The sequence below is a fragment of the Oxyura jamaicensis genome, chromosome 10 (assembly GCF_011077185.1).
Source record: "Oxyura jamaicensis isolate SHBP4307 breed ruddy duck chromosome 10, BPBGC_Ojam_1.0, whole genome shotgun sequence".
NCBI lineage: Eukaryota > Metazoa > Chordata > Aves > Anseriformes > Anatidae > Oxyura > Oxyura jamaicensis.
The window spans coordinates 10,490,855-10,501,495 of record NC_048902.1 but is presented as its reverse complement, the minus strand read 5'-3'; the positions used below and the strand labels follow the sequence as shown (position 1 = coordinate 10,501,495).

Sequence of the window (10,641 nt, the reverse complement as noted above, 5' to 3'; positions counted from 1 at the left end):
GTCTGTCTTTCTGAAGTGTATTTGTCTTTAAAGTATTTCTCCAGAGTCCTGTACCAGCCTGAACCAATTTTTTGGACTCTGCTGGGTCGTGGGTTGATCCAGAGTATGGTGGAGCTGCATTTGGCTTCACTTTTTTCCCCCCACAGAGAAGGTGCAGGCACACTTCTCGTTTGGAGGGGAGCCACTTAGTCCCTCAAAGGGGAAAAAAATAACGAACAAACAAAGGACATCTGGCTAATGCTTTTCAGGGCACATGATGTCAAAGTTGGACTGAAGGGAAGCAGGATGTATCAGCTAGTTTCACTTCCTTTTTTTTTTTTTTTTTTTTTTAATTCTGCAAGGGGCTAGCTACAGCACATGGCCTAATGGGGGCTGTTCTGTCACACCTCAAGCTCAACAAGAATTTGGTGGCATTACCCCAAAATGGTGATACTGCAGGAGCTACGCTGCACAGCTGGGCAGCCTGATTTAATTTTATGAAGCAGCTGTTGTGATTCCTTGGTCCTGCTAGATCAAGGAGGATCTGATTAGCGCAGAGCTCATACCTGAACAAGGATTCCTGGCTACCTGGTGTGTGTGGTTTATTGCACTTGCTCTCACGAATAAATATTCACTGAGGCTTGCGTATGCCAAGGCATCACATACTCAAGGTTTACCTGATCTTGGCTTACTTCACAGCCTTTTATGTTATATTTGCACTTTCCATTATGAACATGGAGAAGAGAACCTGCCATATGCAAACCTCTGGCTTTCTGCTTTGCTTGTTTTGCTTAGACATATTGTTTACTACAAGGGGCATGCTCTCCTAACCTCGAATTAGAAGCAGTCAGGAAATGCTAGGTGCTCTGGGAATTTCTATCCAGCCGGAAAGGTGTGCTGGTGGGGCACTGGTCTTACCCGAGGTCGCTGTCCATCTCCTTCCAGACACTTTGTTCAACCCAACAGTCTCTCAGGTGGAGGTAGATGGAGACCTTGGGGTCTCCAATGGGGTGTTGGTGGTGGGTTATATGTTCCCTATCCAGGAAAATCCTGTGTGAGTACAAAGATGGGTTCAGGACTGGGGGGCGGTGGGGGCGGTCTGAGGCGCTGTGTTCTGCAGGAGCAAGGGGAACCCTCAGGAGCATTCAAACCAGGATGTCATGCCTGGGTGGCCATGCAAAACACGTCACCCAACCTGGGACAGCAGAGCTCACCCAAGCCACTACAGAGCTCAGCTTGCAAAGCCAGCCGTGCTCTGAAGATCAGCCATCCCCAGCAGTGGTAGAAGATGGTCTGGGAAGGAAGACAAGGTTGGGACTTCCCCTCCAGAGACCCCTGTGGTGCAGCACAGCCTACTGCAAGAACCCAAGGTGGCTTGAGACACAGACTGTCCTGGCCACCTCTGATTCATGGAGAACCACCAGGTGCCTGCCACCACCCTGGCTTCCTCTTTACTGGCTGCAGATGCATCACAGAGTGATGGCCAGGTGTATTGCACCAACAGAAAACCCCATCCTAATTAAGACATGAGCTCTGCACAAGCTGAAAAGGTGGTGCAAGAAAATCACTTTGCTGAAGGAAACATCCATCAACATCATACTGCACTAGGGAAGTCGTAGCCCTGACTGCATCTGTGGGCTTTTTGTGGTATTACTTAGGAATTATTTTGACAGCGTACTCAAAAATCCCCTTCCTGGGGAGTATTATGCATGGCAGTCCCAAAGGCTGGCGAATTTTGGTTAACACCTGAATTTTGGGATCATTTCTAGAAAAATGTTCTCTGAGGGGCTTCCAGCCGGGGGAGGGGGGGGGGGCTGAGGTATCTGGGATGTACGTACACTAACGCTGCAGTTTTTTTCATTGCAAGTTCCTAGGGGATGGAATTGTTGAGGGATATTTTGGCAAGTATGAAGCATGAAACAAACCTCATTTGTGCTTTATGAATTACAAGCAGTTTTGCTGAATGCAAGCTGTTTCCCAGATCAACCAAGTATGTATTTTTAGAATGGGTTACTTCTTCAACGTCACATCCCCTTAGAGTCTCTGACACTTCACCAGTTCCTGCATGACAGGGAGAAAAACCAAAGCGCTCAGGTACAAGAGGAAGGGAAAATCTTTCAAGACAGCTGAATATAGATGTCCTCCTGGAAAAGTGGAACCAAGCAGAAATCTCCAGATGTTGGTGCACCTCCAAATGCTTATCTTTACACAATCTTCAGATTGTGTAAAAACCTGATTAAAAAATGGGTATGAATCGAAGACCAGGGCTTTCTGCTTCCCTTTTCAGTACTGCTGACACATCACTTGCCTGTCTGGGGCATGTTCAGGTTTCCAGAGGTGTCACACGCCAGGCTAAGTCATGGAGCATTTCTGGAGGACATGGTGGTCAAGCCTTGTGCATAAACCTCCCTCAGCTGGTTAAAAAGTCCCACTTGGCCCATCTGTGTGCCTAGCTGAAACCATCCTAAGCTATTCCGGGGCTCCAGAGGCGCTCAGAGCCCTCAGCAGGTCCCTTCCCACCTCCCCGCCCGGCTGCCCCTCAGCGTGTCCCGCCATCGCCCCTCAGGTTCCCGCCTCACCTCAGCGCCTGCCACCCCTCAGGGCTTCCCCTGCCATGTTCCGGGGCCGCCGTGCCTGGTTCTCCCGCAGCGTCCAGCCTGGTCCTCAGCAGCTGTGGGGTGAGCCTTCAGTGGGGCAGGGACCCCCGCTGAGGAGCCCAGGATGGGTGGCGGGGAGACCCATGACTGTGGGACCCACAATGGGGCCTGGCCTGGGACACCCCAGGCGCACTGGGGCGTGTGGGGACATGTTTGGGGTGTGGTGATGTCAGGGTGTGGGGACAAGGGATATGTAGTGCCCCACTGGTGTGTGTGGGGACACGTTGGGGTGGTGGGGGGACACACTGGGGTGTGGGGACGCATTGGAATGAGCGGGGCTTGGGGAAACACTGGGATATGTGGCAATGTGTTGGGGTGTTTGGGGACAAAATGGGGGGGGCTCTCGTGGCATGTGTAGGGACACTGAAGTGGGGGGCACATTAGTGGGGGGGCACATTGGGGTATGTGGGGACATGTTGGCATGGAGACACATTGGGGTGTGGGGACACAACGGCACGTGGAGCCATGGAGTATGTGGAGACCCACAAGTGTGTGGGGGGACACACTGGGGTGTGTGGGGATACACTGAGGGTCTGGGGACATGTTGGGGTGTGGGGGGCTGTCTTGGGGTGCAGGGGGACACATGGGGGGTGGGGGGCACATTGAGGTGTGGGGATGCATTGGTGTGTTGAGGTGGGGGGGACATGTTGGGGGGGGACACTGGGATGTGGGTGAACACACTGGGGTATATGGGGACATGTTGAGGGTGTGTGGGGACATGGAGTGTGTGGGGAGGGACACAGTGGGGGTGCGTGGAAGTGTGTTGGGGTGTGTGGAAATTCACTGGTGTCCAGGGACATGTTGGGGTGTGCAGGGACCCACTGGGGACATACTTCATGGAACGTGGGGACAAACTGGGGTCTGAGGATGTCTTGGGGTGTGTGGGTACACACTGGGTTGCCTCCCATCATCCTCACCCCTGTTCTTCCTCCTGCAGTGGCTGGCGGAGGACTGCTCACCCGCTGGCAGGATGCCGACTACCTCTTCAGCAGTGATGCCGCCCACCCTGACACCCTCAGGTTGTCCCTCTCCCCAGCTGTCCCCCCCACTGCCACCTCCTCGCTGCCCGGCGCATGCTTGCGAAGTGCCCATGGTCACTGTTAGCCCCCTCCATTGTATGTGTGGCATGCTGGAGGGGCTCAGCCATGTAGAGACAGCAAAAGTAAAAGCACAGATAACAGTAACAGTTGTGTTAGCCCAGTATTTAATGGGTGTAAACATCCTCTGCACGTCAGGCTGGTGTTTTGGAAGTGCCTTGTACAGTTCCTGCTGCGGTCTGCTGGGGTTTTACTGCTTAGTCTGGTCTGACATGGAGCTCATGCATGTGAAAACCTCCACCCACAATAAAGCCTATCCAGAGCTATCCCAGACAAAACATAAAATGGCTGTGAAAATAATGCAGCTTTCCATGCATGAGGCTGGCTTCAACCCAGCACCGGGGACGGTGTTTTGAGAAAAGGACGGCATTGATACTGGCATAGCTTTTTGTGTGGGAAGCAGAGCAAGGTAGGAGCTGATAAAACTGCATTCACACTCCAAGTAGTACTAGCAAAAATAAAGCCCACCTATGCTTAGCGCTGGTACAAGACCTCTGCACAGAACCAACTGATATCGTGTAAATCAACGTAATGGTGCTGCTTTGTTCTGCTACCTTTGACCTGACGTGCTAGAAAAGCTCAGGGTCTAAAACAGAGCTGACACTATCCCCAAGGCCACGGGTAAACAAGGAAGTAACCACAGGCAAAAAAAAACAGGGCGGAACTTTGTGAAAGAAAGACTGGAGACAAGAATAATCCAGCAGGAAAGGGTTGAATTGATATTTTCCTTCTGCTTCATATAAAAAGTAAGAGAGCTCGGCAATGTTTTTACAGAGCTACAGAAGTAAGAGAAGACTATTCAGGATCTTCCTCCCCCTAGTGAATAGCTGTGTAACTTACCACACAAACACATTTATGTGAAAGGGAATGGTTTTTCCTGATCCTCTGCACCAGGCTTTGCTAGTGGCTGAAATAAGCAGGTTAACACATTATTGCTTAGAATTGGCTTAGATTTTGTAAGCCTTCAGACACCGAGGCCAACCTTGGGAGTGGAATCCAGCAGACCCTTAAACAAAGTCCTTCCTTCAGCCACAGCATTCCCTGGCACATCCTGCAGGAACAGCACGTTGCTGGTAGAGTCTCAAAGTTAGAAAATCACAGCCTTTCCTCGGGTACTTTTTTGTCCTGCAAAAGGGCAAAATCATCCAAGCAGGTCAGTTTTAATGACAACACATATCCATTTACACTTGTTTTACCCAAAGCTGCCCCCTAGCCCTGTATCTCCAGATTGATCGAAGCCAAAGCTATTTCTGTTCTGCCTTTATTTCAGGCTTACCTTGAGGAACCATTCTTTTTCAGAATACACGAGAGCCTGGAGTACTTGGACGGCAGAGCTACAGTTTTCCATTCCTGCTACCTCTCTGCATGGGCAAACACCAGTGCAGAAATGAAGGAGTCAGTGGTTCTGGGCCACTTCGTTCTGCCTCCTGCCTGCCTGCAAGAAGGTGAGGGAGAACATCAGGTGGGTGCTGCGCTCTGTATTCCCCGGTACTCACAGGGGTGCCAACCAGCATCAATCCTTGGTCCCCTCTGCCCTGAGGGTGGGGGATTTCCTTCTGCTGGGAGCAATTCTTCCTCCCTGAGGCCAAGGAATTAATGCTGCATCTATTATACTGCGTTAGGGAGCAATGCCACTCAGTGAGCTCCTGCACCACTGGGCAGTCTTGTTATTTCATGCTTTTACAGTCATTTACTTTCATTCGTGGCAGAAATCAGAAGAAAAACTGGTGGCTTTATTTGGGAGCAGATGGATGATTCCCTTGCAGAGAAGGTAAGATGAGAAATACATACTGCAGGAGGTGGTATAAAAATCAGTTGTAGCAACTGGTTTTCATCCCAGACACTTAACCCAAATACAGGATGAAATGTTCTTGCACTTGTGCTGCATGTGTTCCTCTCAGTGTGACAACCCAAGGACACAACACTGGGACATGCAGGAGGAATTTTCTCCCTTGCCTATGCAGGCACCCAGTCTGTGCATCATTCTGAGGACTGCCTGTTGCTGAGGTCTGAGTCCAGCCCCTTTGGTGCAGCATTTTCTTGCCCCATGACAATTCCTACTGTGTGCTGTCTTCTTGAAGGGATTTCTCAGTACTTTTGAATCAAAATTCATCACCATCTTTAAAACCTTATTATAAAATATGCTGGAAATAAGAATTTCTAAAACTGCCTCAAGTCAAATGGACTCAGGGCACAATTTTAAACTAACTCTGTGCTGACACTAGCAGAGACATAATGAAGAACTTCAAGCTAATGAGGATCTGCCAGACGAAGCAGAGATGGTGAGAGAAGTCTGCAAGCAAGATGTGAGGGAGGATGTACTGAACTTGTCTGAAAGGTATTTCTGGCCTCGATGGTGGGATTTGGATATGCCCTTGCCTTTCAGAAGATATCCAACATGAAGGAAATAACATCTTTCTCCCCCAATACAGCAGTGAAGAAAACCCAGGCTCGAGAGCATCGACCCGGGGGGAATTTTCATACCATGCACTTAAGGAGTACCCGATGAATAACATGGTGACAGGTAATGTGTAGCATAGGTAGGCTTGTAATAAGTAGAAAATATGCCCCAAAACAGCTGTGGGTGCTGATGAAGCCATGCTCACCCTTTGGGATTGCTCTTTTCCCCTTTACTCTTGCTGGACTCAAAAATGGCTAGAGGTTTCACCTGAAAGATTGTAGTTTTTTGTTGATGCTGCTCGTTTCTGATGGAAACGGCTTATTGCTCGTTGTCCTAACGTGCATGGCACATGCAAATATTAGAAGTGGTGCGGCAGTTGTGTCAGGTAAGAAGGTTGAACTTCCTGGGTGGTAGATCACAGCTGTGTTTCCCTAGATGTTATCTGACACCAATTTCCAGTCATTAGAAACTTGAGAGTGCAACCAGCCTTTGCTGTAATTCCCAGGGCACAGCTGGAATTGGTCCCTTCCCATCAGCACTTCCCATTTTCCATGGTTCTCGTTTCAGCTGAGAAATGAGAAATTAGGTAGCTCAGGGCTCCCGCGGTGAGACCGGCACTTTCCATTGCTAGGCTACACCTCTGCTCGCGACATGAAGAAGTACGTCGGAGAGCTACGCGACTTCATTCCTGGCACCTCGGGTTACACAGCATACTGGATTCAAAATGAAATCAAAGTTTACTCTGATGTGAAAACTAAAATGAAAAGAAAATTGTAAGTAACAGGAGGCTGTTCTCATCAAAAGCTTGACTGAGTGCTGCCAAAACGCTGTCAGCCATGTACGGCGATTCCATTCTGTTTAGCAACATCCCATAGTTACTCTCTGATGCCTTACTTGCTTTTCTGCAGCCTGATGGTTATTTTTACTGTCAGTCTGTGTTCTCACCATGTTTTAGTTAAATAGCGCAGAGATTGGTGGTATTGAGCTGAGAATTCTGCGTTAAATCTCCGTGGTGTTTGACTCGGCCATTTGGTTCATCCTGACTACAGCTCAGTATGTTCGGTGTGTATTTAAATACCTGGCTGTTTGTTGTGAACATTTTATTCCCAACTATTTAGAACAAATTCCACAGAACACATAAACACAGATGCATCTCCAAAAGATCAAACCCTTTGCCTTTTTATTTGTATGGAGTACTTCAGTCAGTTGACCCGTGGCTGCCAACAGCAGCCTTGGAAGAACACGCGGAGCGGAGGAGGTGGCTTCTCATCACAGCCCCACCCGTAGGACCCAGTGCCTCACCAGGCTGCATGGCCAGCACCATCACGGTGGGCCTGGGACCTCCAGTACAAACATGGAGCCTTATGGGCCTGTGTGGGTTTTGAGCACAGGCCCTAAACTTCCCCTCAGTAAAACCCACGTCAGTCATGGGTCCGAGCGCTGCAGGTGGTTGTGCCAAGCCCCCTCGCCTCACCCAGGGTGCCCGGGGCACTGTGACCACAGGTTGTGGTGCCGGGTGATGCCAACAGCCACAGCAGGGACTTGCAGGTCCTCTGCCTGTGCATACAGGATGGGAGGAGTCTCGGGGGCGAAGGCCACAGCTCCCCCATGCCTGCTGCACCCTGGGGACATCGTTAGCGGATGGGGTGTCTTGCTGGGGTTTCAGGGCTTGTCTTCACGGGGGAGCTTCCACCCGCAGACGGTGCTCTGCTCAGCCCAGTTTGTTCCCCTCATATAAATAAAATCAGATTTCTCCCTTTCATTTAAGCACTAAAAGTCACAAATGCGGTTACAAAAGGCAACTTTTATTCTGGCACAGCACGACCCTGAGAGCTACCCACTCTCAAGCAGCACAGCACAAAGCTGGGAGGCGCTGACGGCGAGGATACACCACGCTCGCCCTCTCCTGGCTGCGCACCGCCATCCTGAGAGCAGCAAGCACACATGCCTGCAGGAAAACCTGTAAAATAACAGCTTTGCACCTCATGCCCCAAGGAAAGACCCCCAGAAGGCGCTCACAAATGTGAAGGTGTCCTCTTCACACAGTGAAGCCTCAGATGTGGCACCCCGAGAGAAGCTGCCCTCCCCTCCTCACCCCTGCGCGCACAGGCTTCGAAAGACCAAGCAGTCCGAGTTGGTTTCCCACGTTTATTGGAAAAGTGACATAACAGCGACCGCCTCAGAGAGCTCCTCGGGGTGTTTTGAAGTTCATCCCCACCGTGGGCTGTGTGACCTGCAGGTTGGACAGGCTGCCGAAGTCCTGGAAAAGAGGAAGAGAGACCAGGGTCAGTCAATGCGCTGCCTGCCCTAACCAAATCCCTCCCAGCGACACCAGGCAAATCCCTCCCCGTGAGTACGGCTCAAGCTACTCACCAGAAGCTTCAGCATTTCCTTGGTGTCTGGGTCCACTTCGATGATCTCCTGATCGAGGGCAGAGACCTGGGGACAGAAGCAAGACAGTGGTTGGGCAGTGCCGCAGGAAGCCCAGGGGTCAAGTCCACAGTGCCACTGTGAAGTCCCCACCCAGCACGGCCCAGCAGCATCCTCCTGGTGAGCCCTGCTGACCAGCACGGTGAGCAGCTCCGGTGCCCTCACCAGTATGAGCCAGGAGGACCCCAACCCCTCTCCAGACCCCAAACCTTAGTCTCCATGTGCTTCCTTCCACACAAGGCTAGGTTACACCAGTATCTTTCTAGGAAACAACGAATAACCCACGTTCAGCTCACTCAGCTACAGCTCCAACACTCCTTCCCTGCTCAGGAAGAGCTGTGAGCTTCAGGGTGACTTCTTCCACCAGCACCCGGCCTTTGAAAGCCAGCTGGTGTAAAACACGCCAGCTGTTTCCTCCAGCCCTCTGCGATCTGCAGCGTACTGCAGGGGACAGCTCTGCAGCTCAGCACAGCTCTGCTCACACCTGAAATCTGGGGGATGCGAGAGCACACGGAGCTGCTGGTATTTCCTGAGTCACTTCTGGATGCCAGGAGTGAGGAGTCACACCAAGCTGCGGCACCAGGCTCGTCACCCCACCTCAGGCTACAAAGCTACCTGTTCTTCCCCGACCCAGACTTTGAACACCAATAAAATCAGTCTTCCACATAACCAAACCCCATGCCAAAACCCAGCACCAGAGATTCTGGAGAGCTGAAGAGCAGAGATAAGGCTCAGACCGACCACTTCTTCTTGTACCGCACGGAAGGTAGCGGCATTACAAGCAGCTGATTAAGAAGATGCAGAAGAGCAGCGAGGAGCAGCTTGTCTGAACGCTACAGGGTTTGGGAGGGACAGGAGCAAACCCACCAAACACGGGAAACGCTTTCAGAATTCCTCTCCCTGCACTATCAATGACCAGGCCACGCACCAGACCTTGATCACTTTCGAATGCAGGTTCAGAAAGAGGGACCGGGGCGGGCACTTCCGTGCGAGGACCACCAGAGCTACCTGTAGGCAGCGCCCAGAGGCCGGGGTCCTGGTGGTGCCCCTCCACCAACCGGGATTTTACCGATCGCCCCTGGGATTTTACCATCGCCTCTCTTTAGCGACATCTACTGCACAGCCGCCTTTAAGCCGCTCTGAAATATTTTTGTGTGTCAAGTTATTTCTCTCCTCATTTAAAGCGAGGAGAATGGAGGATGGGTATCATCTTCCGACCAGCAGCAGAGCTGAAATGCAGGAAGTCAGCTGCTCTTCTCATCCCACACCATGGAGTTTTTCAGGAAAAGCCCTCAGACAGGAGGCCAGAATCTGCTTCAGCTCTCCTCCTTTGACCCACGCCCTCCCCAGTTCCTCCTCAGTGATAGGACTTTTGGGGCCGGTAACGGGAAAAGATTGTGACTGGGTGCTCTTCGGCACCCCTGTGACAGAAGACAGCCCAAGGCAGGATGGGCAGGCCCAGGCCCCACGGTCTCCGTGCGTGAAGACAGCCGCCGAAGCGGGCACCCGAGCACGGCCGCGAGCTCACCTCTGGGACGTAGTTGTCCCTCCTCTCCCTCTCCTCCTCCTGCAGTTTGATGGAGATGCCTCTGACGGGTCCCCTCTGGATCCGCTTCATCAGGTGGGTGACATACCTGCGGGACACGGGGCTGCCAGGGGCCGGGGGCGACACCGCCGCAGCTCGGGGTCCTCGGCACCTCCGAGAGCACCGGGCGTGGAGGAAAATGGAGAAACGTGCAGGAAAAAGGGGAAATGTACAGGGAAAGCAGGGGAAAACATGTAGGAAAAGGGAAAACAGGAGAAAGGGAAAACGTGTAGGAAAAAGGGAAAAAGCGTAGGAAAAAGGAAAACGCGCCGGATAAAGGGGAAGCCTCACCCCGCGATCTTGTTGCGCAGCTTCTTGCTGGGGATGATGGCGATCTCCTCGCACACCCGCTTGTTGGTGTGGAAGTCGTTGCCCAGCCGCGTGTAGTACTTCTCGATGATCACCCGCGCCGCCTTCTTCACCGTCTTCGTCCGCACGCGTCCCTGCGGGGGCAGGCACCGCTCGCTGCCGCCGCCGGCCCCGCTCCGCCCG

General features: G+C 52.0%; 2 protein-coding genes and 1 non-coding gene across 5 annotated transcripts in view; 1 reads left to right on the top strand and 2 right to left on the bottom strand.

Annotated features, from left to right (window-relative positions):
• Window positions 1–2,307: 2,307 nt before the first annotated feature.
• Window positions 2,308–7,455, top strand: TERB2 (telomere repeat binding bouquet formation protein 2). Of its 3 annotated transcripts, XM_035335785.1 has the most exons (7): window positions 2,308–2,657; window positions 3,574–3,655; window positions 5,033–5,178; window positions 5,443–5,504; window positions 5,959–6,071; window positions 6,166–6,257; window positions 6,766–7,455. In XM_035335785.1, the coding sequence occupies exons 1-7, from the start codon at window positions 2,594–2,596 to the stop codon at window positions 6,909–6,911; spliced, it is 705 nt and encodes a 234-aa protein (XP_035191676.1). In that variant the 5' UTR covers window positions 2,308–2,593; the 3' UTR covers window positions 6,912–7,455. The 3 variants fall into 3 exon arrangements, with proteins under 3 accessions (XP_035191676.1, XP_035191675.1, XP_035191674.1); XM_035335784.1 differs by lacking the exon at window positions 2,308–2,657 and having other exon boundaries at window positions 3,473–3,655; window positions 5,962–6,071; XM_035335783.1 differs by lacking the exon at window positions 2,308–2,657 and having other exon boundaries at window positions 3,473–3,655.
• Window positions 7,456–8,268: 813 nt separating this feature from the next.
• The window catches only part of RPS17 (ribosomal protein S17), a 3,004-nt gene continuing 631 nt past the window's right edge, over window positions 8,269–10,641 (bottom strand). Inside the window, exons 2-5 of the mRNA XM_035335787.1 lie at window positions 10,441–10,592; window positions 10,093–10,198; window positions 8,508–8,573; window positions 8,269–8,394 (exon numbers count right to left, since the gene is read on the bottom strand). Of these exons, the coding sequence (XP_035191678.1) occupies window positions 8,314–8,394; window positions 8,508–8,573; window positions 10,093–10,198; window positions 10,441–10,592 (405 nt within the window). The 3' untranslated portion in view covers window positions 8,269–8,313. The remainder of the gene's footprint in view (window positions 8,395–8,507; window positions 8,574–10,092; window positions 10,199–10,440; window positions 10,593–10,641) is intronic.
• LOC118172451 lies at window positions 9,388–9,520 on the bottom strand. Its single transcript, XR_004753708.1, has one exon. It is a non-coding gene; the product is annotated as a small nucleolar RNA SNORA71 (small nucleolar RNA).

What these genes read in the sequence shown, in the direction of transcription:
- TERB2 (XM_035335783.1), top strand. Translation starts at nt 3,504, where the DNA reads ATGTCTTGGGGTGTGTGGGTACACACTGGGTTGCCTCCCATCATCCTC. An exon ending in GCCCACCCTGACACCCTCAG is followed by an intron (nt 3,656 to 5,032) that starts GTTGTCCCTCTC and finishes ATTCTTTTTCAG; the next exon opens with AATACACGAGAGCCTGGAGT. An exon ending in GTACTGAACTTGTCTGAAAG is followed by an intron (nt 6,072 to 6,165) that starts GTATTTCTGGCC and finishes CCCCCAATACAG; the next exon opens with CAGTGAAGAAAACCCAGGCT.